Source organism: Ipomoea nil, unplaced genomic scaffold, assembly GCF_001879475.1.
Source record: "Ipomoea nil cultivar Tokyo-kokei standard unplaced genomic scaffold, Asagao_1.1 scaffold0642, whole genome shotgun sequence".
NCBI classification, from domain to species: domain Eukaryota; kingdom Viridiplantae; phylum Streptophyta; class Magnoliopsida; order Solanales; family Convolvulaceae; genus Ipomoea; species Ipomoea nil.
In genome coordinates, this window is record NW_017617070.1 from 623,911 (window position 1) to 649,477 (window position 25,567).

General features: G+C 39.5%; 1 protein-coding gene and 1 long non-coding RNA gene across 2 annotated transcripts; both read left to right on the plus strand.

Moving 5' to 3' along the window:
• Positions 1-1,158: 1,158 nt before the first annotated feature.
• On the plus strand, positions 1,159-2,747 carry LOC109174651 (homoserine kinase-like). The gene has a single exon (XM_019323931.1). It carries the CDS (start codon positions 1,285-1,287, stop codon positions 2,443-2,445), a length of 1,161 nt encoding a protein of 386 aa, XP_019179476.1. The 5' UTR covers positions 1,159-1,284; the 3' UTR covers positions 2,446-2,747.
• A 1,303-nt stretch (positions 2,748-4,050) lies between these two features.
• On the plus strand, positions 4,051-20,222 carry LOC109174652. The gene is made up of 3 exons (XR_002053134.1): positions 4,051-4,298; positions 13,057-13,059; positions 20,213-20,222. It is a non-coding gene; the product is annotated as an uncharacterized LOC109174652 (long non-coding RNA).
• Positions 20,223-25,567: the final 5,345 nt, after the last annotated feature.

Here is a 25,567-nt window from a genome sequence, read left to right on the forward strand (position 1 = left end):
GCCTTTAACAAGATAATAAAACCATCAATGAGAATATAGTATTCAATAAGCAAGCATTGGAAATTACAAAGCTTTCATATATACAAAGCTCCTATATCTGTGTGTCATAGACTCGCCCGTACCTATTTCATATATACAAAGCTTTCAATATTATATGCAGTTGTTAAAATGGAGGAAACACTCCCTTAATTACATTGAATTTTTTGCCTTCATTTTTGAAAGGGTTGCATTATGTGAGGGGATCAAACTCTCAAGAATCACTTGTTTATTTTGCGAAGGAAGTCGGTTGTGACACACTAATTATTTTCTACAACGCACTTTCTTCTGCGCTTGAGAAATAACACATTAAATGACAGAAATGTCCTTCATTTAGACCGTCAACAGATGAAAATTTTTACGAAAGATCAAAATTGTCCTCGTCACAATAAGTATGGCAAAAAATTAATAATATTTGTTATGGAGAATTAAAATTGTCTAGTCCTATAAGTATAGGACAAAAAATATCTTTTACTGTTAAACATTTAGGGGACGTTTGGTTCAGGTTATATAACATAACCAAGGGAATGTGACATTCCAAAGTTCACATTCCGGTGTTTGGTTCATATTATCTTAGGGAATCTAACATTCCCAAGGAATGTCACATTCCCTCCACATAGGATTTTAAAGGGAATGTGATTCCCTTCAAAATCTTAGGTAATGTAAGATAACATTGGTTATGTTGGTTTATATATATATATATATATATATATATATATATATATATATTTGTAATTATATATATATTTTTTATTATTTTATGTTAGCATATAAAATAGTTTTATTTCTCAAGTTCAAGATTTTAGTTAATATTTTAAAATCATGTAATTATATATGATATCGTTATCTTATTTATTTATTTTAATTTTTAAATTTATTAAAATATATAAAAATATGTTAAGGATATTATAGTGTGTATAAAAGATAACCTAAACCAAACATGATTATATTACATACCCCAATTTTAACTAAACATTCCCAGCCATCTAACATTCACAGCCATCTAACATTCGCTAAGGTAATCTGAGATTCTGTGAACCAAACGACCCCTTAATATACAATGGAGAAACATTTATGATTTATTAATTATTAGTACTCTCACTTCCATTTCACAGATTAGTATATTTAGTCCGTACGACTGAGCAGCGAAAACGTTATTACGCTTCAAAGCTTTGAGGAAATCGCCGTTTAAGCCTTCAAATCCCCTTCAAAGTTCAAACCCAAGCACTCTCACTCAACTCATCTACAATGGCGGCTACCTTTTATCAGCCGCCATCTTCACTGAATCTCAATAGACTGAACCCCTCTATCTCTATCTCTTCTACAAGACATCCCAACCCTCCGCTTTGTTTACCCGCTCTTAATATTAGCCGATGCGGCCCACTGTTTTCTGCAGTTACTTCTTCCACCCTCGCCGTTTCTGACCCAGAACCGGTTTACGCCTCCGTCAAGTCTTTTGCTCCGGCCACCGTCGCTAATCTTGGCCCCGGCTTCGACTTCCTCGGTTGCGCCGTCGATGGCATCGGCGATTTCGTCACCGTCCGCGTTGATCCGGACGTTCCTCCCGGGCAAGTGTCCATTTCTGAAATCTCCGGGGCGGGGAATAAGCTCAGCAAGAATCCGCTCTGGAACTGTGCCGGTATTGCCGCCATTGCTGTTATGAAGATGCTTCGCATCCAATCCGTAGGGCTCTCCCTCTCCCTTGAGAAGGGGTTGCCCTTGGGGAGTGGATTAGGGTCCAGCGCCGCCAGCGCTGCCGCGGCCGCCGTCGCAGTGAATGAGCTATTCGGCAGCCGATTGTCCGTCTCGGACCTTGTCTTCGCGGGTCTAGAATCGGAATCCAAGGTCTCCGGGTACCACGCGGATAATGTGGCGCCGTCTATCATGGGAGGGTTTGTGCTCATTCGTAGCTACGACCCGTTGGAGCTGATCCAATTAAAGTTCCCCCAAGAAAAGAGCCTCTTCTTCGTCCTGGTGAACCCGGAATTCGAAGCTCCGACGAAGAAGATGAGGGCGGCGCTGCCGGCGGAGATAACGATGTCGAGCCACGTGTGGAACTGCAGTCAGGCCGGGGCTCTGGTGGCGTCTGTGTTGCAAGGAGACTTGCCGGGCCTGGGGAAGGCGCTTTCATCGGATAAGATCGTGGAGCCGAGAAGAGCTCCGTTGATTCCTGGGATGGAGGCCGTGAAGAAGGCGGCTATTCAGGCCGGAGCCTTCGGGTGCACCATCAGCGGTGCGGGACCCACTGCAGTCGCGGTTACGGATGATGAGGAAAAGGGAATGGAGATTGGTAAAAGAATGGTAGAAGCCTTTATCCAGGAAGGGAATCTCAAGGCCTTGGCTATGGTGAAAAGGCTTGATAGGGTTGGTGCTAGGCTGGTCAGCAAGAATGGATCCATTTGTAATTGATTCTTTTTCCAATTCAAGAATCTAATGTTCTTTCCACTTTCAAATTCCAGCAATGGATATGAGAGAGATCCCCACCTACCTTCCTCTAGTCCTTTATTGGGGATTTGTTAGTGTATTAGATGATTGGTAAATCCTCCTCATTCAGAAGCTGGACAAATAAATTCATGCCATGTTCTTTGTGTATGTCTCTCCTTTTTAACTTGCATTGTTTTTACTGTCAATCTTTACTATTTGCTATTATACTGGATTTCATGTAATTGAATCACTTTGAGCTAATCACCCAGACCTAGAGAAGTTCTTAAGATAGCTTTTCTAATTGCTGTTTATTATCATGTCTACCATTTTTTATGGTTGATGAGGGAAACCACAGTCACTACCCGAGGGTGTGTACTGGGTAAATCCCGCCTTGTGACCCTAGCCAGGACCACAAAGAGATAAACCAGCTATGAGATGGTGTTTACTGGGTAAACCCCGCCTTATGACTCTAGCCGACAAAGTACCACAAGGAGGTAAACCAGCCTAGATTGCCCAAAGGACTACAAGGAGGTAAACCAGCCTAGATTGCCCATAGCTGATCGGCTCTATGGCCTTGTGGTTACGAGTTTGTATGCTTAGCCATTTTGGCTGGGGTTACCCCATGTCTACCATTTTATATCATATAGGATAGGATTGTCTAAACTTGAATTCAAGGAATTGGGACTGTGACCTTGGGGTTCCTATACCTAGACAGAAATGCTGAAATTGAGAGACAACTGAGAAAATATGCTCTGGGAAATGAATCAAAGTCAATGGCAGGCAGTTCTGTTGTGACAAATTGCTTGATTTCTTTCTGCTGATTGCTGGGAAGCATTATAAATGATTGTAGTATTGCTACTTAGTTCTCTTTGTAGTTTGGGAGATAAAAGCTGTTCTTGATGTTGCAACAAATATCAAGCATTTAATTCTATTGTCAGGAACACTTTCTTTATCAAGGTTGTGTGAATTTTAGATAGTTCTATTTTAGCTCTGGTTTCTAAGTGCTTAAACCCTGTCATTTCTTTCCCATTCTTCAAGATCAATCTATCCGGTTTCCTGTAACTGTTGTCCTTATTGGGTATACTGTAAGTCTTCTACTTTTAATTTACATCCAAGTTGAATGTTTTCCCAGGTGCTATATGACATATTTCATCAGATAAATATGCTATGGTAACTTTCTGTCTTTGCTGTAATAGATTTATTTATTATTTTAATTATGAAGCTCTTTTTCCCTGCCCATTCTTTTTGATAATACATGATTTTTCAAGGCCAGGTTTATTTGGAAAGACTAAGGGTGTGTTTGGTTCGCACATAGGAATCGGAATCGGAATGGGTATCAAATACTCGGTAATGGTAATGGGTTTTGGTGAAAATATTTAACATGTTTGGTAATAGGGTGGAATGGGAATGGTTATTAATGGTAGTGCTTGAGAATGAATAAGGGAATGAAACCCTTATTTTATTTGGGTATGGGTTTTTTAATTGATGGGGTATTCGAAACCCATAGCAGTGTTCAAAAAATCTATCAACCAAACAACAACAATCACTTTCATACCCATTTCTATGGGCAAAACCCACCAACCAAATTTGCAAAGACTTACTGCTCTGTCGAACTTGTTCAAGGTTACCAGGGTAAGGCTTTCAATGAAGTAATTACAAAATACTCTCTATTTCTCTACAAATTTCTTTTCAATTAATCTGACCCTGTACTCTATGATTGGCATAATAAAGTGCTGATGAAGTTTGTTGGCAGAGCCTGAATAGAAGTTTGATCAACAATGAACGGGAAATATGCGCCACACAGGAAGTAAGGGTTGGGCAACAAATTACCTTACATGGTTTGTACTTCTACCCTTGCAGTGTTGGAAGATTATTTTGCAGTTGGAAACTGGTTTTTACCTAAAGTTGTCATGTTTTTTTTTTTTTTGGGTGTAGCTCAGGGTTTCTACCATCGGACAAAGTGACTAATCCCCTCGCTGAATTGTAGGCACCTCTATTAGGTGGGTCAGCTGGCCTGGAGATTTAAGGCTGCTCGATACCCAAATCCAAGGATCGAACTCTTGACCTTTGGTTAAGGATGAATGAGTCTCTTCCACTCAACCACACCCAGGCCCCAGGTTACCTAAAGTTGTCATGTTAATGTGTAGGGACTTTGTCATTTTATTATCTGTTACTCTATCATACAATGGTCATCTCTTATCTCTTATCTCTTATACTAATAAAGCTACAGGATTTTGCCAATAGAAATGATCTGTTTTCCCGCTCAACTAAACACTATTAACAAATATGTATTCAAATTTTTTTGGGCGATATTTTCCTTAAAGCATTAGGTTTGTTATCATTGGTTGGTTGGATTTTGCTTACCGATTTTCCAACTTCAAGCTGCAGTAAGTAGACATCTTTTAGAAGTTAAACAAGTTTTTTTTTTTTTTGAATGCTACTAGCTCTATTACATTGTAGTATCTGTTCATATACTTTCTCAACCTACTGAAACACAACGAGCTAATAACGCCTCCATTGAGGCTCGAACTTACAACCTTCCAAATGGAAGTCCAACCCGGGTACCATTAGACCACATAGTCCTGGTAGAAGTTAAACAAGTTAAATAGGTTGTAATCATTCAATTTACTACTAGGTCTTATCCTATTTGTTAGAGCATCTACATTAGAAGTTATTTGGGGGTTTTAGTCAAAAAAACTTGAATGGAGTTATTTAGAAATGTGGGTGGAGTTATTTGTGGAGTTATTTCTCCTGCAAAGGGTGATAGAATTGTGGGGTCCACACTAAAATAAAAATAAAAAGAAAGCCTTGGTGTCTCCGCGTGAAGAAAACGCAAGAGGCCACTCGGGCGCGTGCAGTGCACGTGCCCGAGTGGCGCACCTGATGCATTACCGTTTCATTTTCTTTTTAGAAAAAAAAAAGTTTTTTTGTTTGTTTTTTTTTTTTTTATATCTTTTTTCTCCCCCCTCCTACATTCTCTTTCCTAACCATTCTTAGGTCTACACTTAATCCCATTCGTCTATATATTTATTTATGAGACAGTAATTATGATACCGTCTCTTCGTTTTCATACATAGCTATTGTGTATGTTTATCATCCTAAGGCCATCTCCAATAGGGGAATTTTGCACAGATTTTAAGAAAAAAATGATGAGTTGGAAGAGAGAGGAGAGAGAGGGATGGGGTTGTTATGTTATTTAGGGGATTTTGGGGGGTTTTGGTGTGGGGGGTTTCAGTTTTTAATTTAATTTTTTTTTCTTTTTTTTTTTTCACTCATTTCTCTTTTCAAATCATACCTGCAAAATCTCTTCAAAATCCTACCACTATTGAGGATGGCAAATTATGCTATTCATCGATTCTGGAATTTTAGTTCATATGTTGTTGCTGGAAATCGAACCTGAATTTTTTTTTTTCGGTTCTAGTAGTTTGTTCAAAATTCAAAACTAAGCCGAATACAAATTTCAACATTAAATTTTCACTTCCGGAAATTACTAATTTATACATTACATTTCATTTCCGAAAATTACTAAACTAAAAAATAAATATATGAATAAACTTGGGCCGTAGAGTTACCATTTCTGAATAAACTAAATTACACGAATGACTTTGGAAGTGGAATCAAGTGTGAGTTGGGAAGCAAGAATGAACTGTCCGGCCATTGTAAATCCTCAAAAGGTTTAGGGTAAACTGATGTAAAAGTGAATGGGCTGTCTTACTTGCATGTATTAGTAGGCATGCTCTGTTTATTTATTTATTTATTTGGTATATCCAGGATTTTCACCATCAAACACAGTGACTAATCTCGTCGTTAGATTGTATGCACCTCTTTTAGATGAGACAGCTGGCCTGGAGATTTAAAGATGCTCAATTCCCAAAACTAAGGATCTAACCCTTGACCTTTGGTTAGGAGTAGGCATGCTCTGTAAGTAATCATGACAGCGCTGCAAAAATGAAAACATTATTAGGGCATCCTCAATGAGTAGTTATGCTGTGCATCCGTATGCACCATGCATGGTGCATACGGATGCAAAAACGACGTCGTTTTATTAAAAACGCGCGTCTCCCCTTAAAAAATAAAAATTTCGGTTCGATTCCCGGCAACAGCATTATGATGTGCATCCGTATGCATGGTGCATATGGATGCAAAAACGACGTCGTTTTATTAAAAACGCGCGTCTCCCCTTTCGGTGTAAACCACACACTGTGGTCCGGGTCTTTCTCTGTCCGTTTAACGGTCCAGGTCCACCCGGTTCGCTCCGAAAAAACATGATGTATACCGTACTTTTGTAATTTCCGGAAATGAAATTGTAATCTATCAGTTTCTATTCCATTTTGTAATAAAAAAGATGACAAAGCAAAAAGGCTCAATATATGTTTATTCTAGCTATATCCAATTGGTATCAATTTCGTGATCCAAGTAAAGCGACCATATCAACTTAAACGTATGATAAGGTTAACTTGAGTTGAAAGCAACCATTTTGTGAAGTTAGTTTAGTAATACTAAGTCCAACAAAATTATGTAAAGTCTCAAAACACCAATTTCTCATTCCTTAAAATCTGATGTAGGGGAAGGTTACGTCTCCACAATTAGCTTCCATGTAAAGCAAAACGTCATAACATGTATGTTCAAATGGAATTTCACAAAAATTTTATGCCAAAACATTTCTCCAAAAACTATGTGCAAAAACTGTTGAGAAAAACATGGTTCAACACATTTCAAGTCCTTACATTCTCTACAAAGGATTGTGTTCTCTGTGATTCTTCTCCTTTACTTTCCATACATACATGAAGTAAAAGACACAAGTGGTGCCTTTCTCGTACAAAGACACAAGTTGGCTCGGGTCACGCAAGTGGGAGCAGGGCTGTTTCAATAAAAATTGACAAATTATATCGTGCACCCGGGTGCATAATCGATTATGCACCGAGTTTGAAAATGACGTCGTTTAGTTTAATGAAAAGAAACGGCACCCATTTTGCGTCGTTCCACAAAAAATAACTCTATTATTCAGTTTCATTTTGTACATACTGCAGTGTCAGTTCAACACAACTACAGTTTCATTCGATATTTATAAACTCAAATATGTGAAAATGCTATTTAATTTTATTTTATATACACTATAGTTTCATTAAAACACAATTACATGATCATTTCGATATAATTACAGCTTCGTTGAACAAAATCCACTAAAATATGTGAAATGCTTTTCAGTTTAATTTTATATACACTGAAGTTTCATTTCACCACAACTACAGTATCATTTTGATATAACTGCAGTTTCATTTGATAATATATAAAATAATACGCGAGGCAACGTCGGTTTAGATACATTGTACTATTAGTTTAGATACACTGTAGTTTCAGTTGGTAATTAACACACCAAAAAATGCGCGCTCCGTTAATAGTAACGGTGCGCCTTTTCTTTACTTAAAGAAACGGCGCCGTTTTGACCGTGGCGCACGTGCACCGCGGTCCACGATATAACGACTGATAAAATTAGGGCCCTGTGTAATATCTTACTTTGGGGCCTTTTAAAAAAAAAAACTAATTTCTATATATAAATAATAATTGTTCAAAAAGTTGTATCAAAATATAAATATTGTATAAAAAATACATCTAAAATTCTGTTGTAATGAATTTCTCAAGAGCCCCCTTTTGAGATTGAGTTAATTGTTCAATTTTTTTTTAACGCTTCTTAGACCCTTATGAATATTTTCTAGAAGACATAATTATAAAATCCTAAAGAAAAAAAATATTTATTTAGAAACTCTATGAATAAATAATTAATCAAGAAACAAATTCTTGAATATATTATTCTGAAATCGGAATTATTAATTCATGTCAATAAATTGTGAAAAATACGTAATTTTAATTACCTGTTAAGAGAGTTGAAGAACTTGAGAGTTTGTGTAATCAAGAAGAATTGAGGAATCAGTTGAGCTACCGTGTGCGATCTGCCGAGCTGCGTTTGCCATTTGCGTGCTGCACTGGGAATTGCTTTAGTGTACTGTGTAGCCGTGTTGACTACAAAGAGAGCAAAAGGAGAACATGCTTTATAGAGAATAATAGATTAATATTGGAACTGCTAAACTATCAATTGCTAATTGAGAATTGGGATTTGCTTATTGAGATTTGAGAATTGAATTAAAAACTAAAACTAATGATAATTGCAAAGTAGTAGAAGATTCTGGTCGAAAATGCTAATTGTTATTTGAGATTTTGAATTGGGAATTGTCATTCTTAATTAACAATGATACTTGCCAATTGAGATTTAGGAATTGGGAACCGCTAGGAAAGTGAATCAAGGGATTAAAATATATATATATATATATATATATATATATATATATATATATATATATATATATATATATATATATATATGTAGCGAATCAAGAAAGAAGTACATCAAGGAGAATACTACAATGACTAATTTGTATAGGCGTGATGGATGAAAGTTTGATGAATAAATCCCAACAAGGTCTTAGGTTCGAAACTCACTCTCTACAATTTTATATATATGTAGGGATGGGTTCAGGTGCGGGAATGGCTTCCCGTGTGGTTGGACGCAGTCACACACCTTAATCATTTACATGGCGCATCTTAAATACACAAATCACTCACCTTAAGTACAAAACTCAAGCACATTAAGCACAAAACAAAGCACTTTGAGCACAAAACTCACACACTTAAGATTTTAAAATGTCTCACATTAAGTAAAAACCCACGCACATTAAGCACAAAACCCACGCACTTTAAGTATTAACTCACAGACCTCAAGTTTCAACAACTACTGGCATTAATCACTAACCTCACACACATTAAGCACAAACCCTACGCACATTAAGCACAAACTTCACTCACATTAAGAACAAATCTCACACACATTAAGCACAAAAGTCCACACTTTAAGTTTTAACAACTACTCACATTAAGCACAACCCCACGCACATTAAGCACATAACTCACGCACAAGACTCATGCATCTTATATACAAAACTCACGCACATTAATCACAACACCGCTCACCTTAATTTTGACCTAGATACAAAAATTACAAAATTGCCACCACGTTTTTTTTTAAAAAAAAATTGATAATCCTGGACGTTGATTTAAGCGAGATGAATGACCCAGATTAAACCGCACAACCGCACCACTTTTCTAACTCTTAATCATAAATCTAAACCACAATTATAATAAGCTAAGTAGCGGAATTAATAGCTAAAAAGATAATTAGTGGGAATGTCGCCGCCACAACGACCACTCCGTAGTAATTGCACAGGCTAGGGGGTAGAACTAGAAATAAAATAAATATCTAACATCCATAAAAAATATTGAAAATCATATGGGGGAAAAAGTCACCCCAAAAGTCTACATCATCAAAGTCTACAAATCATCATAAGTCTAAAATCTGGATAATAAGGTCATTAACAAAACATAAGAGTTTAGACAATCTCAAGGTACGTACAAGACTAATCTAACTCGATCACTTCTCACTGCTGGGCTCACCTGAAAGGGGTTTTGCAAGCAACACATAGACAAATAGGAAAACATCTGTTAGCACGCAACTAAGTATAACCACACTCAACCCTATAAAGTACTATAGAGTATACTTTGAAAACATTTGATTTCACTCGTAAACAACAAACTCATCTCATAGACAGCTTTAGATCTATCACATACTTTCTAGATGCTTGCAACCTATAATATCAACAGACATGCTTCGATAGATAAGACTTAACAACTTAGATACTTCAACATGTAAACTTCACAATAAACTTAACAAGCAACTCATGCTTACAAGTAGCATCATGCTAATAAACCATACAACATGTATTCTCATGCTCTCAAATTCTCATCACATAAACTCGATATACAAGGCTTCAAATGTAACTAAACAATCATACTTGATAAACAATCTTAAATCAACATTCTCGTTATGCAATCTCATGCGATACTCTACTCAAATGCAAAATTGTGCAATACCATACTCATATGCAATCATGTGCAATACTATACTCATATGCAATCTCGTGCAATACTATACTCATATGCAATCTCGTGCAATACTATACTCATATGCAATCTCGTGTAATACTATAAATATACTCATATACAATCTCGTGCAATACTATACTCATATGCAATCTCGTGCAATACTATAAATATACTCATACACTCATTGTAAAAATAGAGTACTTTCTGTGGAGGTCTCATTGAGTCATAAACGACTTGCTTTCTTTCTTTCTTTCTTTAGAGTCGCAATGACTCACTTCTTTCTCTTTGGAGTCGCAATGACTCATACTTTCTCTTTGGAGTCGCAATGACTCATACTTTCTCTTTAAATGAACGAGGTAGGAACTTCATCATAGTGTGAATGAACCTATCTGGGCACGACGTCTAGCCGACCTAATACTCTACTCGTCCACCGAACCACTATCTTCGTTCTATACTCATACTCTGTAGAATCAGGTATCGAACTTTTAGTGTGCACACCCCCTGACTAGGATTCCAAGACTGGTGGGCAGTTTCCAACCTCGTAACGTGGGAATACGCCGCGTTACATATACTGGGACCGCAATGTCCATAAAATCATCAGAGAGGACATAGTCCAAACGGGATCCTCCAAAACCTCACCGATTTAGATGATACATAAATATCTCTCTCATGCATCAATCTCATGTATGCAACAACTCTACTACTTCTCAATACATCAAAGAATGATATACCACATGCTTATGGCTTTTTGAAAATAATACTTGGGCTCACGTTGGCCCCTTATGCATTTTTGAAATATGACATATGTAAGATGCAAAATACTCTGTAACATGCTTCTAAACCATGTATATAAACCATAAAATACTCAAGGATATAATATCATACTCGGTTTGCAATATAGCAAATTCTATACATTTCTATCAACAAGATATGCTTCAATTCTCATTGAACAAATATCACATCTTAGTCAGGCTTTCATAACAAATCATACTCTCAAATGATCATGCTTCTCTACTCAATACAAAAATATCATCAGATCACATAGGCAAAACATTTCTTCTTCACAGTGAACTTAACAATATATGTATTGTGTAGCAATTTCTTCAATAAATCCCTCATAATATACTCATTTTTTATCAAAATTCAACGAAGTCAAAGCCAAAACGTGCGTCGAGACAATCCCGAGGTACCGAGCCACAAGGGCCCGTGACACCTGGCCCGAAATGACACGTAGCTGAGCCACAAGGGCCCGACCACTACACAAAAACTTCTCAGATTAATACTCAGGGACCTGGGGCAGGACTCCTCATGAGCCGCCCCATGAATCCCATTACTATGCCGGGCCTAGGCAGCGGCCCTCTCCTAGGGCCGTGCCCTAGGTTCGGGTAACCCCGGCTCTAGCTGGCAGTCCTCCTGATGGGCCGCGGCTAGGGCTGCTGGTCTGATCTAGTGCACACTGTGTACCAGATGGCATTTTCATCTGCAAAATCTATCCAAACAAGTTCAAAACATTTTCAACAACTCAAAGACAATTACTAGATCACTTCCAAGTATAAAGACAACAAAATCTCATAATTTCTACTCAGTATCAAAGGCTTCACAAAGCCAAAAATCAAGAGGCCGGGAGTCCATGGGGTTATACCTCTTGAAGCTTCTTCTTCTTGTATGGATCTCTACCTCCTCTCTACTCAAACACCACCTCCTTCACCACCTAAACATCTCAAACACAAGCCAAGACTAAGAAACCTCAGAGATTGAAAGCTAAGAGGAGAGGAAACCTTAAGATGAATGGAAATGAAGGGGAAAGCTTACTGCAATGTTCTCTTGCTTCTATCAGACAAAGCTTGGGGAGAGGCAAGGTTGGAGATCAAAGAATCACAAATGAATAGTGTTATTTATATAGGGTGCAAGACGCTAGGTAGAAAGCAAATGATTGGGTGAGGGCAAAATGGTAAAAGCTTGGCTAGATTATGTTCTCAGGCAAATGCTTCTTGGAATGATATGGTTCACCTAGCATCATGAACCAAGGGCTAGAAATGTTATTTTAAATACTTTGGGGTTGGAAATGAATTTTCTCAAAAAGTTATCTAGATGAACCCTTGTTTAAAGTCTTTTTGAATTCTCCCGGTTTCACTCAGATTTATTTCTCAATTTAAAACTTGATACGCGAAGTACCCGAAAATTTAGGATTTTGGAATAAAATAAGTTTTAGTGTCGAATTAATTTAAAATGTGACTAAAATAATTTATTCAAACACCAATTGATCGCAAAAATTTTTAATGGAGTGAAAATGGCTATTTTCGGAATTTCTTAAAATTGGTTTTATAAAATAAAATTTTGGGTTATTACACTCTATCCCCCTTAAAAGAAGTTTCGTCCCGAAACTTAGAAGAAACGAGTGGATCAAGTTCTCGAAGAGTAAGGTAGATATAACCAAAAGGTTGAGAATTTTCTGTTGGGATACTTTGGAAGGTTTAGGAATCTCTGAGTTTTCGCCTAACCTAGCAAAAGTCTAAACACCTATACAAACGAAACTATTATCTGAACTCAAAAGCTTAACTGGTTACCTAAATCAAAGCCTCCCGATGAACCACCTGGCAGCATGTAACTTGGATCCCACCCATAGGGATTCCATCTTTGTACATTCTCAATCCCCATTCTTTGTTCCATGACCACTGCCCGTTGATCAAAGTTGGCAAATCCATAGTTCACGTGGGCACTCAGATTGTCGAAACGGTTGTTGATCATGGCGTATAAGTCCTTGTAAGTAGGTCCTTGGGGTCTACTCATATAACCCTGTGGTGCTCCCAACGGGGTAGCTGTAACTGGTGCTCCCTCATAACTCATTCCAACTCCTGGATCGGTTCCCATTGCAATCCCTTCGCCACTAGCCTCAGCTATGTGCCCAGCTATATTTTAAATTTGATTAGAAAACAAGCACACATTTCTAAATTTATAGAGAGTTTGCAATTGTTTGGTGGAAACATGCTAAAGATCATTGATTTGGTCGAAAAAGCACCACCAATGATTGTAGACAATGAACTTATGAAGGCCTTGCAGTCTGTGGCTCACATAATACTTGGTGTTGGGAAAGAGGTGCTGCAACGATCTCTTTCACAAGAAGATGTTGAAGGAATGAGCAGCCACGACACATGGTGGGGAAATCCAAAGAATCTTGCTTCCAATGACCTTACTATACCAAGGAGGCAAGAGTATAGCAAGGAGGTATCTGTTATGCCAAGTTTCATCCTTGGATTGACTCCAACTCCATCAGGGGTTAGGCCTCGTCCTTGGGATGACATCATAGACATTGTTGCTCATGACAGTCCTGATAATGATGATTAACAGACTGCTGCAAAGAAGAACGAGAAAGGGAAAGTTGTTGCTGAAGAACATGAAGTTTCTATTGCAGAAGTTGTAGTACCTGCCCAAATGCAACATCATATTGAAAGTAGCAAGGCAACAGAAGTTGAAGTAGCTGCCCATGCCCTTGTTCAAGTGTGAAGCTGTAGCACAACATTAACCTGAAATGTGAAGGTAGTAAAAGTAGCAACAGCCCTAGTACAATAGCAGCCTGCCATGGTGTAAAATCCTGATGACTCAAGCACAACAGCTGTAGCCACACTACAAAAGCAACCTTTTGACTCCAGCAAGGACACTAGAGCTTAAAAAATATGAATCCAAAAAGGGTGCAAAAGCTCAAGCACCACCCCTTCAAGTGTAAGGACAGAAAGAAGTGACACGTAGATCAATAGGAATTTCAGAACCAAACAAATCTCCGTTTGTATCAAGACAAGTGAATATTTCTCAAGAATTCATAGCGACTGAGAGGGTTGTAAGCATTGGATTTTTGAAAGCAAGGATTTCGATGTGCAAGTTTTACTTAAAGTGCCTATCTGTTTTATGTTAAATGTACTTGTTAAGTGCACATTTTATTACTTTATTTTACACGTTTAAATGAATATTGTAGGACTGAGAATGTTTTTAAATTTGGGGAGAAATCGTTGATCATGGACCAGCTGCTGTCCTTGAAGTCGAATCAATATGTGGGTGCTGGTGTGCTGGATGTCTAGTCTGTGATTTTAAATCACATGGAGAAGTACAGACAAACAACTTCTCCTGTGAGAATCTTTTTTACAACATACTTAGTTGTAATTCATTTTTTAAGACACATTAAGTGTTAAAGCAACGCACATTAAGATATAGTTTCACGCACCTTAAGGCATATCTTCACGCACCTAAGGCATTCCTGTTGTAATTTCCAACTTGTTCCTGCAAGGCTTTTTAGATTTATTTTAACTCACCTTAAGCTCTAAAACAACGTACTTTAAGGTATAGTTTCACGCACCTTAAGCCCTATCTTCACGCACCTAATGATTTGTTGTTGTAATTTTCAACTTGTTACTGCAAGGCTTTTTAGATTTATTTTAACTCACCTTAAACGTTAAAACAACGCACCTTAAGGTATATTTTCACGCACCTTAAGGCCTATCTTTAAACACTTAAGGTCTTGCTTTTGTAATTTTCAACTTGTTCCTGCAAGGCTTTTTAGATTTATTTTAACTCACCTTATGCTTTAAAACAACGCACCTTAAGGCATAGTTTCATGCACCTAAGTCCATAAAATAGCATGAATTATTAATTAATTGTATAATTAATGCCTAATGGTATTTTATTTTTGTAGAGTTTTACTGTGGTGGATCTATTAGGCTCTAAGCAGAGAAGGTATGAGTGGTTTGAAAGAAGGCTTGATGACGAGATTGACAGCGTTATAAATACACTATACAGTGTTCAGGAATACACCATTGGTGTGTTTCCCTGTGGTGTGTTTTATTACACTATTGGTGCATGTTGTCAACACTGTTGGTGTATTTCTGGAACCCGGCCGCTATAAATGGCCACTGTAATTACCATAATACCCCCACTTACCAAAACGCGTTAAAAACCTCAAATCCTCAGTAATTAGCCACTGCCGTTAGATTAAACTGATCCAACGACACAGATACGACCACACCGCCACACCTAATGACATGACCACACATGAGCTCTCTTCTATATCAACTATACTAATAAGAGCCCAAGAGAGTTAGTCCTATAATGGGTAGAGAAAATGGCAGTCAAATTTTTTAATCAAATGAATGGCTCAGATGGATCAGATTTTAATTTTTCCTTAAGATTTCTTAATTTATCCTTAATGAATATGATTATCCGTTAACTTTTCCGTTAAATATTATCTTTTCCGTTAATTTCTGTTAGTTCACCTTTAACTTACTCATTGATTTCAATAAGAAAGGTCTTAGGTTCGAACCCCATCCCAATCAAAGTTGGCATAATTAGTACTCTATTTTACTCTTATCTATCTATACTAATATAAAAACAAAATCTTGAACTTTAACTTCCCGCCCAATTCCTAAAAAATCTCGCTTACTAATAAAATATATTGTTTTCTACTTTTCTATTCGTACTATAATTCTATGTTAAAATTCATATTCTAATCTATACCATCCATATCCATACTATATATAAAAACAAAATCCTAAATCTTTAACTTCCCGCCCAATTCTTAAAAAATCTCGCTTACTAATAAAATATATTGTTTTCTACTTTTCTATTCGTACTATAATTCTAGGTTAAAATTCCTATTCTAATCTATACCATCTATACTATTTATACTATATATAAAAACAAAGTTCTGAACCTTTAACTTCCTGCCCAATTCCTAAAAATCTCGCTTTCTAATAAATTATATTGTTTTCTACTTTCCTATTCGTACTATAATTTTTTTTAGGTTAAAATTCTTATTCTAATATTATAAAATAGTGTAATATAATTCCTATGTAATAATCTAATCTATACTATTATTAAAAACCAAATCATAATAACAATAATAATATGATTAATACTAATAATCTATACTATGTATAAAAACAAAATCCTAAACTTTAACTTCCCGCCTAATTCCTAAAAAATCTCGCTTTCTAATAAAATATATTGTTTTCTACTTTTCTATTCGTATATAATTCTACGTTAAAATTCCTATTCTAATCTATACTATATATAAAAATAAAATCCTGAACTTTAACTTCGCGCCCAATTCCTAAAATGTCTCGCTTTCTAATAAAATATATTGTTTTCTACTTTCCTATTCGTACTATACTTCTAGGTTAAAATTTCTATTCTAATATTATAAAATAGCGTAATACAATTCTTATGTAATAATCTAATCTATACTATTATTAAAAACAAAATAACAATAATATGATTAATACTAATAAATGAAATAATAAAAAAGTTAGCAGTACAAAATAAAAATAACAAAAAGTATCCCTAATTCACTAAAAATTATCCATTATCAATAAATTAAATAAGAGAAATAATTTCATTAATTATATTGTCTTTATTTTTCTCCAATATAAAAATTCTTTACATTCAAATTCATCAATTGAGTATTATTAACTAATTAGCTCTCTCTCTAGCGACGACTAGGGTTCCGATTTCTTCTCTAGGGTAAAGCTAGGGTTTCGACGTCTTCCGGTGGTTTTCTTTGGCGGTTTACGTCGACGGTTCATTGGCTTCGGCAGCGACAGCTGTGTTCGAACGACATGGCGGTGGCAGAGGCAGGCAGCGAGGTGGAAAGGCTGATGGAGAGGTGGGGCGATTTGGATTTGGAGGATGAGAACGACGAGTTCGTGCCGGAAGGAGAGGGTGTCGGCGTGCTTAATGATGATGATGAGGAGACCTGGACGGTTGTAGGACGTTTTCTAACGACCAAATTGGTCAAGTTAGAGTTCATGAAGCAAGTAATGACGTCCGTATGGCAGCCGGTGAGAGGTGTACAGGTTACGGAGATTCAACCGGGGCTATTTTTGTTTGTCTTCTATCATAAGACAGACGTTGATTATGTCTTAGAAGGGGGACCATGGGGTTTCGAAAAAAATACCTTGGTCTGCCGAGAGGTGGTGGCGGGAGCCGTGCCTGGGGAGGTGGAGTTGAACTCGGTTGATATGTGGGTTCAGTTGCATGGATTGCCTATGGGGTATACGTCTGACACGGTGCTGGAGCAGGCCGGGAATTTCATAGGAACGTTTGTGAAGCATGATGAGAAGTTTACGGGAGCCCCATGGCTCACGTTCTACCGAGTCCGGGTGTCTATTGCGGTTGGTAAACCGCTACGGCGTGGTATGAAATTGGTAAAGCGAGATAAGACGGTGTGTTGGATAACCTTTCGGTATGAACGATTACACAAGCACTGTTCTTTTTGTGGCATGATGGGCCACGTCCATATGTTTTGTTTGAAGGCACGAGAGAATCTGATGCCGGTGGAGTTGCACCCTTTTGTGGGGTTGCGGGCTGGGGACAATCGGGGTGCGTTGAGGGCGGTGGGGGAGAATTGACTGGTGCCAGTTGGGGGAAAGCCGAAGTCGTTGGTGAGGGAGGTGAGGGGTGGTGTGGCAGTGTGTAACACCCCGTGTTACGACCCCTAAAACCAATTAATCATCTAATCATTTACCCAAAAGAAAGAATTAAATTCCAGTAATTAATTAAGAAAGGTCCACCATGGTCCATTAGCCCTTAACCCAAAAACCAATCCCCTAGTCCTATAGGAAATAGAATTAGCAAACCCATACCACTTGGACCCTAATTAGGGCTCTTATATATATATATATATATATATATATATATATATATATATAGGGGGCCTAGGAGGCACTTAGAACCCACACCACAATAATCTCTCACCACACAAGAAGTTCCAAGAAATCCCCTCGGAGAAATCAAGAAAGAAGGAATCTTAAAGAAAGACCCTTCATAGCCAAGGAAATTAATTAAGGCTAAGAGGTAACCCATGTCTCAACAAAACCTATTTTCCTTGCTATAATTATCTTCTTTGGCCTCCTCTCTATACTTGTGTCTTGATGAATCGTTTATGATATTGATGATATGTTCTTGAGGATTGTGAGATGATTTTATGTGTGATCTTGATAATATTGATGATGATAAGAGGTTCTTGATGATTATGTGATGTTCTTGATGAATCTTGATGTTTTGGTAATTAAAAGGGGAACTATGATTTTATCGATTTGAATATGATTAGAGGCCTAGGTTAAAATTGGGAATTTCGTATTGTGTTATTCTTGATATAATTGGGTGGTATTTCGCATGTTCGGGTGTTGATTATGTTTTGAAGTCATGATAGGATATGTGCTATATGATTCTTGCTTTTGATCCGTTAAATTGTCTACGTGGTGTCATCAATTGCGTTAAAAAGTGTCTAAGCATGGTTTCGGGTTCCACAACGGTTCTCGGGACGTTTATTTTGATAAAGAGTCAGTGGGGGGTAGGGGGACCCGCCACCTACCCGCTGCCCGAGAAGGGCGTTGTCGGTAGCGGGCAGGCGACTGCCCGCCGGGCACCCACTGCCCGGAGACTGGTTGCCGACGGGCAGCCGACGGGTGGTCTTCCACCCACCGGCTACCCGCTGAAAATTGTCCACCTCGGGACTCCGGCTTCCCCGTTTGATTTTTTCCCGACCCTCGTGGTGTCCCAACGGACTCCGTTTATCGTGCCTAAGTCTAGTTTGATGTTTCGGGTACCGTTCGTAGGATAAGTGAGTCTTATATATCGCATGCTAGTGAATTGGTATCCCGTTGGCCGAGGTGGAAGAAGTATGAACCCCTTAGGATTATTCCTAGTATGTGGATGACCACGCACAGGTTTCATTATACGTTTTCTCCCCTTTCCCAATGTGTTAATATGGGTTGCATGTGCTTGCTATGTGTTATGTGTGCATGATACCCCAATTTGGTTGCGATCAAATTGGTTATTCCTGAGCTGCGGTTCAGAAGCTGGCTGCGGTCAGAATTACACTCTCGGGCTGCGGTCCACCGTTTGGTTGCGATCAAACGTTTTACATGAGCTGCGGTTCATATTCCTGGCTGCGGTCAGATGACTACTCTTGGGCTGCGGTCCACTGTTTGGTTGCGATCAAACATTATGATGAGCTGCGGTTCATCGGTCGGTTGCGATCGACCCCTTCGTATTGCGATATGAGGCAGGGTGCTGCGGGGCCGTGTCAGAGCTATATGCGCTGACCCTCATGTATGGGCATGCGATTGGTCCTGTGGCGCCACCAAAGTGTGCTTGTGTGTGATGAGATACGAATTGGAATGATGATATGAATGAGATAAAGTGAATCAGTGACCATAGGATATATGCTAGTATCCTTATATACTTGATTATAACTGTTGAATGTGCTTATCCCTATCTATCGAGTCTATTCTTGGTTTTAAAACTAGTGTCTCTTAAGTATATATCTTCCTGCTTCAAAATGGTTTTCGTATATATATATATATATATATATAATGTATTTCAACGCGTTGGAGTGGGTTACTGGCATCTCTCGCTGAACAGATATATTTGGCTTTCAGGCACAGATGAGTAGACACTGGAGCGCGCTAGAGACTTGGAGCATAGAGTAGATAGTTTCCCTTTCGACCTGCGTGTCATGCTTACGTATTGACATTATTGTGGATTTTAGTTAGTTAGCCTGTGCACCTGTGTCCTCTAGCTCAGGTGTGGCATAGCACCCCGTACTCTTATGTTATGTTTTTAATGAGAATTTACCTTTATCCTATAAATCTTAAAAGTTTTAAAATTTTGGGGTATTACAGTTGGTATCAGAGCCTAAGTTTGACCCTAGGATAAGACCTCGAAGATCGGACTTTAAGACATTAGGCTTGAACTCTAGGTATTTAAGTACATAGGACTTAGGAGACTTAAGACGCGTGGTGAGATTGTGAGTATACCCACCATCGCATATTTCCCCTCACTCTTGTTTAGATTAAAAGAACTTCCCCTCCGCTTATCGCACCAAGGTAAGGGTACAAAACTCTAACTCAACATTACTATAAAGATTGGCCCAGTAAAACAGCAGCATGGCGCCAAACAGAAGACAATCAAGGACTCCGGAACCCACCACACACGACCCCCTGACTCAAACTCTACAGCAACTAACACAAGTCGCCCAAACACTAAGCGACGTAGCTCTCCGCAACAACAGACTCCCACTACCTCCGTCAAACACGAACTTGGAAGTCGCCCGACAAGTTTCACGTCATCGACCACCCACGTTCTCAGGGGAAGAAGATCCCGTGATCCTTGAAGAATGGATCCGGACCTTCGACAAGATTCTAGGATTGGTAGAATGCCCAGAGGAACGTCGTGTAGAGATAGCCTCATCCTATTTCGGACACGATGCAGACCTTTGGTGGATCCACGAGGGGCCCACTTACAGGCAGGAACCAGGGTTCAACTGGGAAAACCTCAAAACACGACTACGAGAACGATTCTATCCAACACACGTAAAAGCATCCATGCACGAAGAGTTCCTCCACTTGAAACAAGGAACGACCACCGTCATGGAATACCATAAACGATTCCTCGAACTAGCACGCTTCGCACCAGAACTAGTCCCCACTGAGCCAACCAAAATAGAAAGGTTTGTATCGGGTCTCAACTTCGAAGCCCGAAAAGCACTAGTAGTAAGCAGACCCCGGACCCTCAACGAGGCTTACTCCAGTGCCGCAAATCTCTATCGGATCCAATTACTGCAACGTGGGGTCCAGGAACAAATTCGAAAAAGGAACACAGGAGGTGGAGCACCACCTATAAAAAGAACGAGAAACGACGCCAACAAAAGGCCAAGCAATCCAGTCGGCCAGAGGCCACCCCTAGGAAACAATGAAACTAACGCAAGGAGCTTCCCTTGCCCAAAATGCAACAAAAACCATAGAGGCAAAGATTGCATGGGCAACCCCTGGCGATGCTTCAACTGCGGGGAAGAAGGGCACAAGGCCTTCCAGTGCACTCAACCCCAGAAATCACGCCCCACAACCATGGGCCAACACGGGGGCACGAATCATCAAGGAAACTACGGTGCCCCCGGAAAGGTGTTCATCATAAGCCGCACCCAGGCCGAACTCGAGAACGAAAGCAACCTCGAGGAAGGAGACATGGCTCCAGGGGACGAGGACCACGCCAACCCACCAGAAGAAAACCAAGGAGATGAATTCTGTTTAGGATAACTGGCAAATCCCTTGTAACCACCCTCGTAGTAGAATTACTTGCTTAGATTAGCTATTTCGGAGTTATTATAAATAAAGAGCTAAATCAAAATTTATTTTAGCATAAGGGAAAAAGACTAGATTATGCACGTCAACAACAAAAGGAGACAAAACCAAATCTTCTACCACTAGAAGACGAAAGAAGGAAAAAGACAAGGAATACACAATAAGGAAGACTAATGTCTTCAAGGGGAATTGAACTCAAGACCTCCAATTTGTAAGCCCACGCACTTAACCACTACGCCATGAGTATTTCTTAAAACCTTAAGGGAACACTCCCTTCTTAAAGCCCTTGCAATCCCTAAAAATTCTCAAAAACCCCCAAATCAAAAACCCTTCTTCTTCTTCTCCCAATCACCCAAACTCTCTCTCCCCTTCCCTCCTAAGCCGCCATCACCACCCTCACCTCCACAACCCACCGTCGCACCACCATCCGCCGCCCACGACCGACGCTACGCCCCGCCAACACAACCAACCGGCGGCACCCCATTCACACGCCACCACCACAGCCGGCAGCCACCCGCAGCTCGCCCACACCGCACCCGGCCGCAACCCGCTGCTACACGACGCCGACAGCATAGCCAACCGCCGCCGCACGACGCCCCCCCCCCCCCCCCCCCTCGCCGTCCAAACCCAGCAAGAGCACCGCCCCATCGCCAGAAACTTTCACCGAGGCCTCGCCGGAGACTCGCCGGAAAACACCACCTAGACGAAAACCCAAAATGCCAAAAAAATCCCTCGGAATCTGCACCCCGAAATGGAGCAACGCCGATTACACCGTGATCGAAGGTAAAATCCTCGAACTCGATCAATTCTCTCCGGAATTGGTCGATATGCTTAATCACCAAGGGCTACATACCTCACCATTAAAGGGGATACGTACCCCGAATTGGTGAAGGAATTCTATCAACATTTGGTAGCCATCAAACGAGGTGATAAACTAGAAATCACCACTAAGGTCCAAGGCAAAGAAATCATACTTTCCGAAGGCCGCTTGGCCAAACTCTTGATATTGACCACCACGGGTGTGTCAAACTATGACCGGAAAGGGTGGATTGATACCCAAAATACGGGGTACAAGGACTACCTCGGGTACCTACTCGGAAAAGAGGAAGGGTTTACCTCGGCCACACGATCGAATAGGAAATGGCTAACCGTGGAGCAAAAGATATTGGTTATGATTGTGACTGACAGCCTTTTGCCCACAAATAATAAAAGCAAGGACGTGGGGAGTTTAGAGTGCACTTTCGCCTATCTCTTGAAACACAAAATCAAGTTCAACCTACCGGCCCTCATGTTGAAACACATGGAATTTTGCAAAACTAGCAACCGGCTTAGCCTACCCTACGGGATGATCCTAAGTTGGATCATGGAGAAGAAGGGGGTGAATCTGAGCCACACGGAGGTCAAGACCGCAAATGACATGGTTTTTAATGCCCAGAACCTCCATCGCAATGATATCTACTACACCGAAGGGGGACAGTACATCACCCTCGAAGAGATTTGCCTGAAACCCGACGAGGAGCGAAGAAAATTGGTTGACCGATTGGACATCTCCAACAAAAAACTTAAACGAGCAATGCAAGATTGTGGGGGACTAGAGGAAAGTGAGGAACAGGAAGAGGATAGCGAGCCTAACCCACCGGCACCCGCACGAACAGGAGGAAGCCCAAGGGGACAAAATGAAGAATCTGTCAATGAGCGCATCCTAGCACAGCTCACTCGGCAAAACCAAATCATGGACGAAGGGTTCTCGTCCTTAATCCACGCGACACGCGCTTTAGATCAGAGGGTGGCAGCAATCGAGACCATCCTGGGCACTCGCGGGGCATCCAGTTCCGGAGCAGGAAACCAAGGTAGACGCGAACTTTCCAATCACCACGTCACCAGAAATCTAGTCTACCCCAGCAAGGACAACACGTGGGGCCACGTTCCTAACCAGGAGGCCAAAAACACAAGGTGTCCAGGGGTGAAAGAATGGATTAACACACCGGCTTCGGGGACGAAGCCTCTTGTAAGGGGGGGAGAGTGTAACACCCTGTGTTACGACCCCTAAAACCAATTAATCATCTAATCATTTACCTAAAAGAAAGAATTAAATTCCAGTAATTAATTAAGAAAGGTCCACCATGGTCCATGGGCCTTTATCCCAAAAACCAATCCTCTAGTCCTATAGGAAATAGAATTAGCAAACCCATACCACTTGTACCCTAATTAGGACTCTTAAATAAATAAATAAATAAATAAATATATATATATATATATATATATATATATATATATATATATATATATATATATATATATATATATATATATATATATATATATATATATATATATATATATATATATATATATAGGGGGGGGGGGGGGGGGGGGGGGGACTAGGAGGCACTTAGAACCCACACCACAATAATCTCTCACCACACAAGAAGTTCCAAGAAATCCCCTAGGAGAAATCAAGAAAGAAGGAATCTTAAAGAAAGAACCTTTGTAGCCAAGGAAATATATATATATACATACATACATATATATATATATATATATATATATATATATATATATATATATATATATATATATATATATATATATATATATATATATATATAGGGGGCCTAGGAGGCACTTAGAACCCACACCACAATAATCTCTCACCACACAAGAAGTTCCAAGAAATCCCCTAGGAGAAATCAAGAAAGAAGGAATCTTAAAGAAAGAACCTTCGTAGCCAAGGAAATTAATTAAGGCTAAGAGGTAACCCATGTCTCAACAAAACCTATTTTCCTTGCTATAATTATCTTCTTTGGCCTCCTCTCTATACTTGTGTCTTGATGAATCGTTTATGATATTGATGATATGTTCTTGAGGATTGTGAGATGATTTTATGTGTGATCTTGATAATCTTGATGATGATAAGAGGTTCTTGATGATTATGTGATGTTCTTGATGAATCTTGATGTTTTGGTAATTATAAGGGGAACTATGATTTTATCGATTTGAATATGATTAGAGGCCTAGTTTAAAATTGGGAATTTCGTATTGTGTTATTCTTGATATAATTGGGTGGGATTTCGCATGTTCGGGTGTTGATTATGTTTAGAAGTCATGATAGGATATGTGCTATATGATTCTTGCTTTTGATCCATTAAATTGTCTACATGGTGTCATCAATTGCGCTTAAATGTGTCTACCCCTTCGTATTGCGATACGAGGCAGGGTGCTGCGGGGCCGTGTCAGAGCTATATATATGCGCTGACCCTCATGTATGGGCATGCGATTGGTCCTGTGGCGCCACCAAAGTGTGCTTGTGTTTGATGAGATACGAATTGGAATGATGATATGAATGAGATAAAGTGAATCTGTGACCATAGGATATATGCTAGTATCCTTATATACTTGATTATAACTGTTGAATGTGTTTATCCCTATCTGTCGAGTCTATTCTTGGTTTTAAAACTAGTGTCTCATAAGTATATATCTTCCTGCTTCAAAATGGTTTTCGCATATATATATATATATATATATATATATATAATGTATTTCAACGCGTTGGAGTGGGTTACCGGCATCTCTCGCTGAACAGATATATTTGGCTTTCAGGCACAGATGAGTAGACACTGGAGCGCGCTAGAGACTTGGAGCGTAGAGTAGATAGTTTCCCTTTCGGCCTGCGTGCCATGCTTACGTATTGACATTATTGTGGATTTTAGTTAGTTAGCCTGTGCACCTGAGTCCTCTAGCTCAGGTGTGGCATAGCACCCCGTACTCTTATGTTATGTTTTTAATGAGAATTTACCTTTATCCTATAAGTCTTAAAAGTTTTTAAATTTCGGGGTGTTACACAGTGGGTGGAGCAGGGGGGCGGGATGAGGGAGACGGGAGAAGGGGCAGTGTGGCGGACGGGGTAGAGCCGGGGGAGGAGGGGGTGGTGGCGAATTCCAAACGCTGCCGGTGGGTGTCGGGTGGAGTGGAGGGGGAGAGTT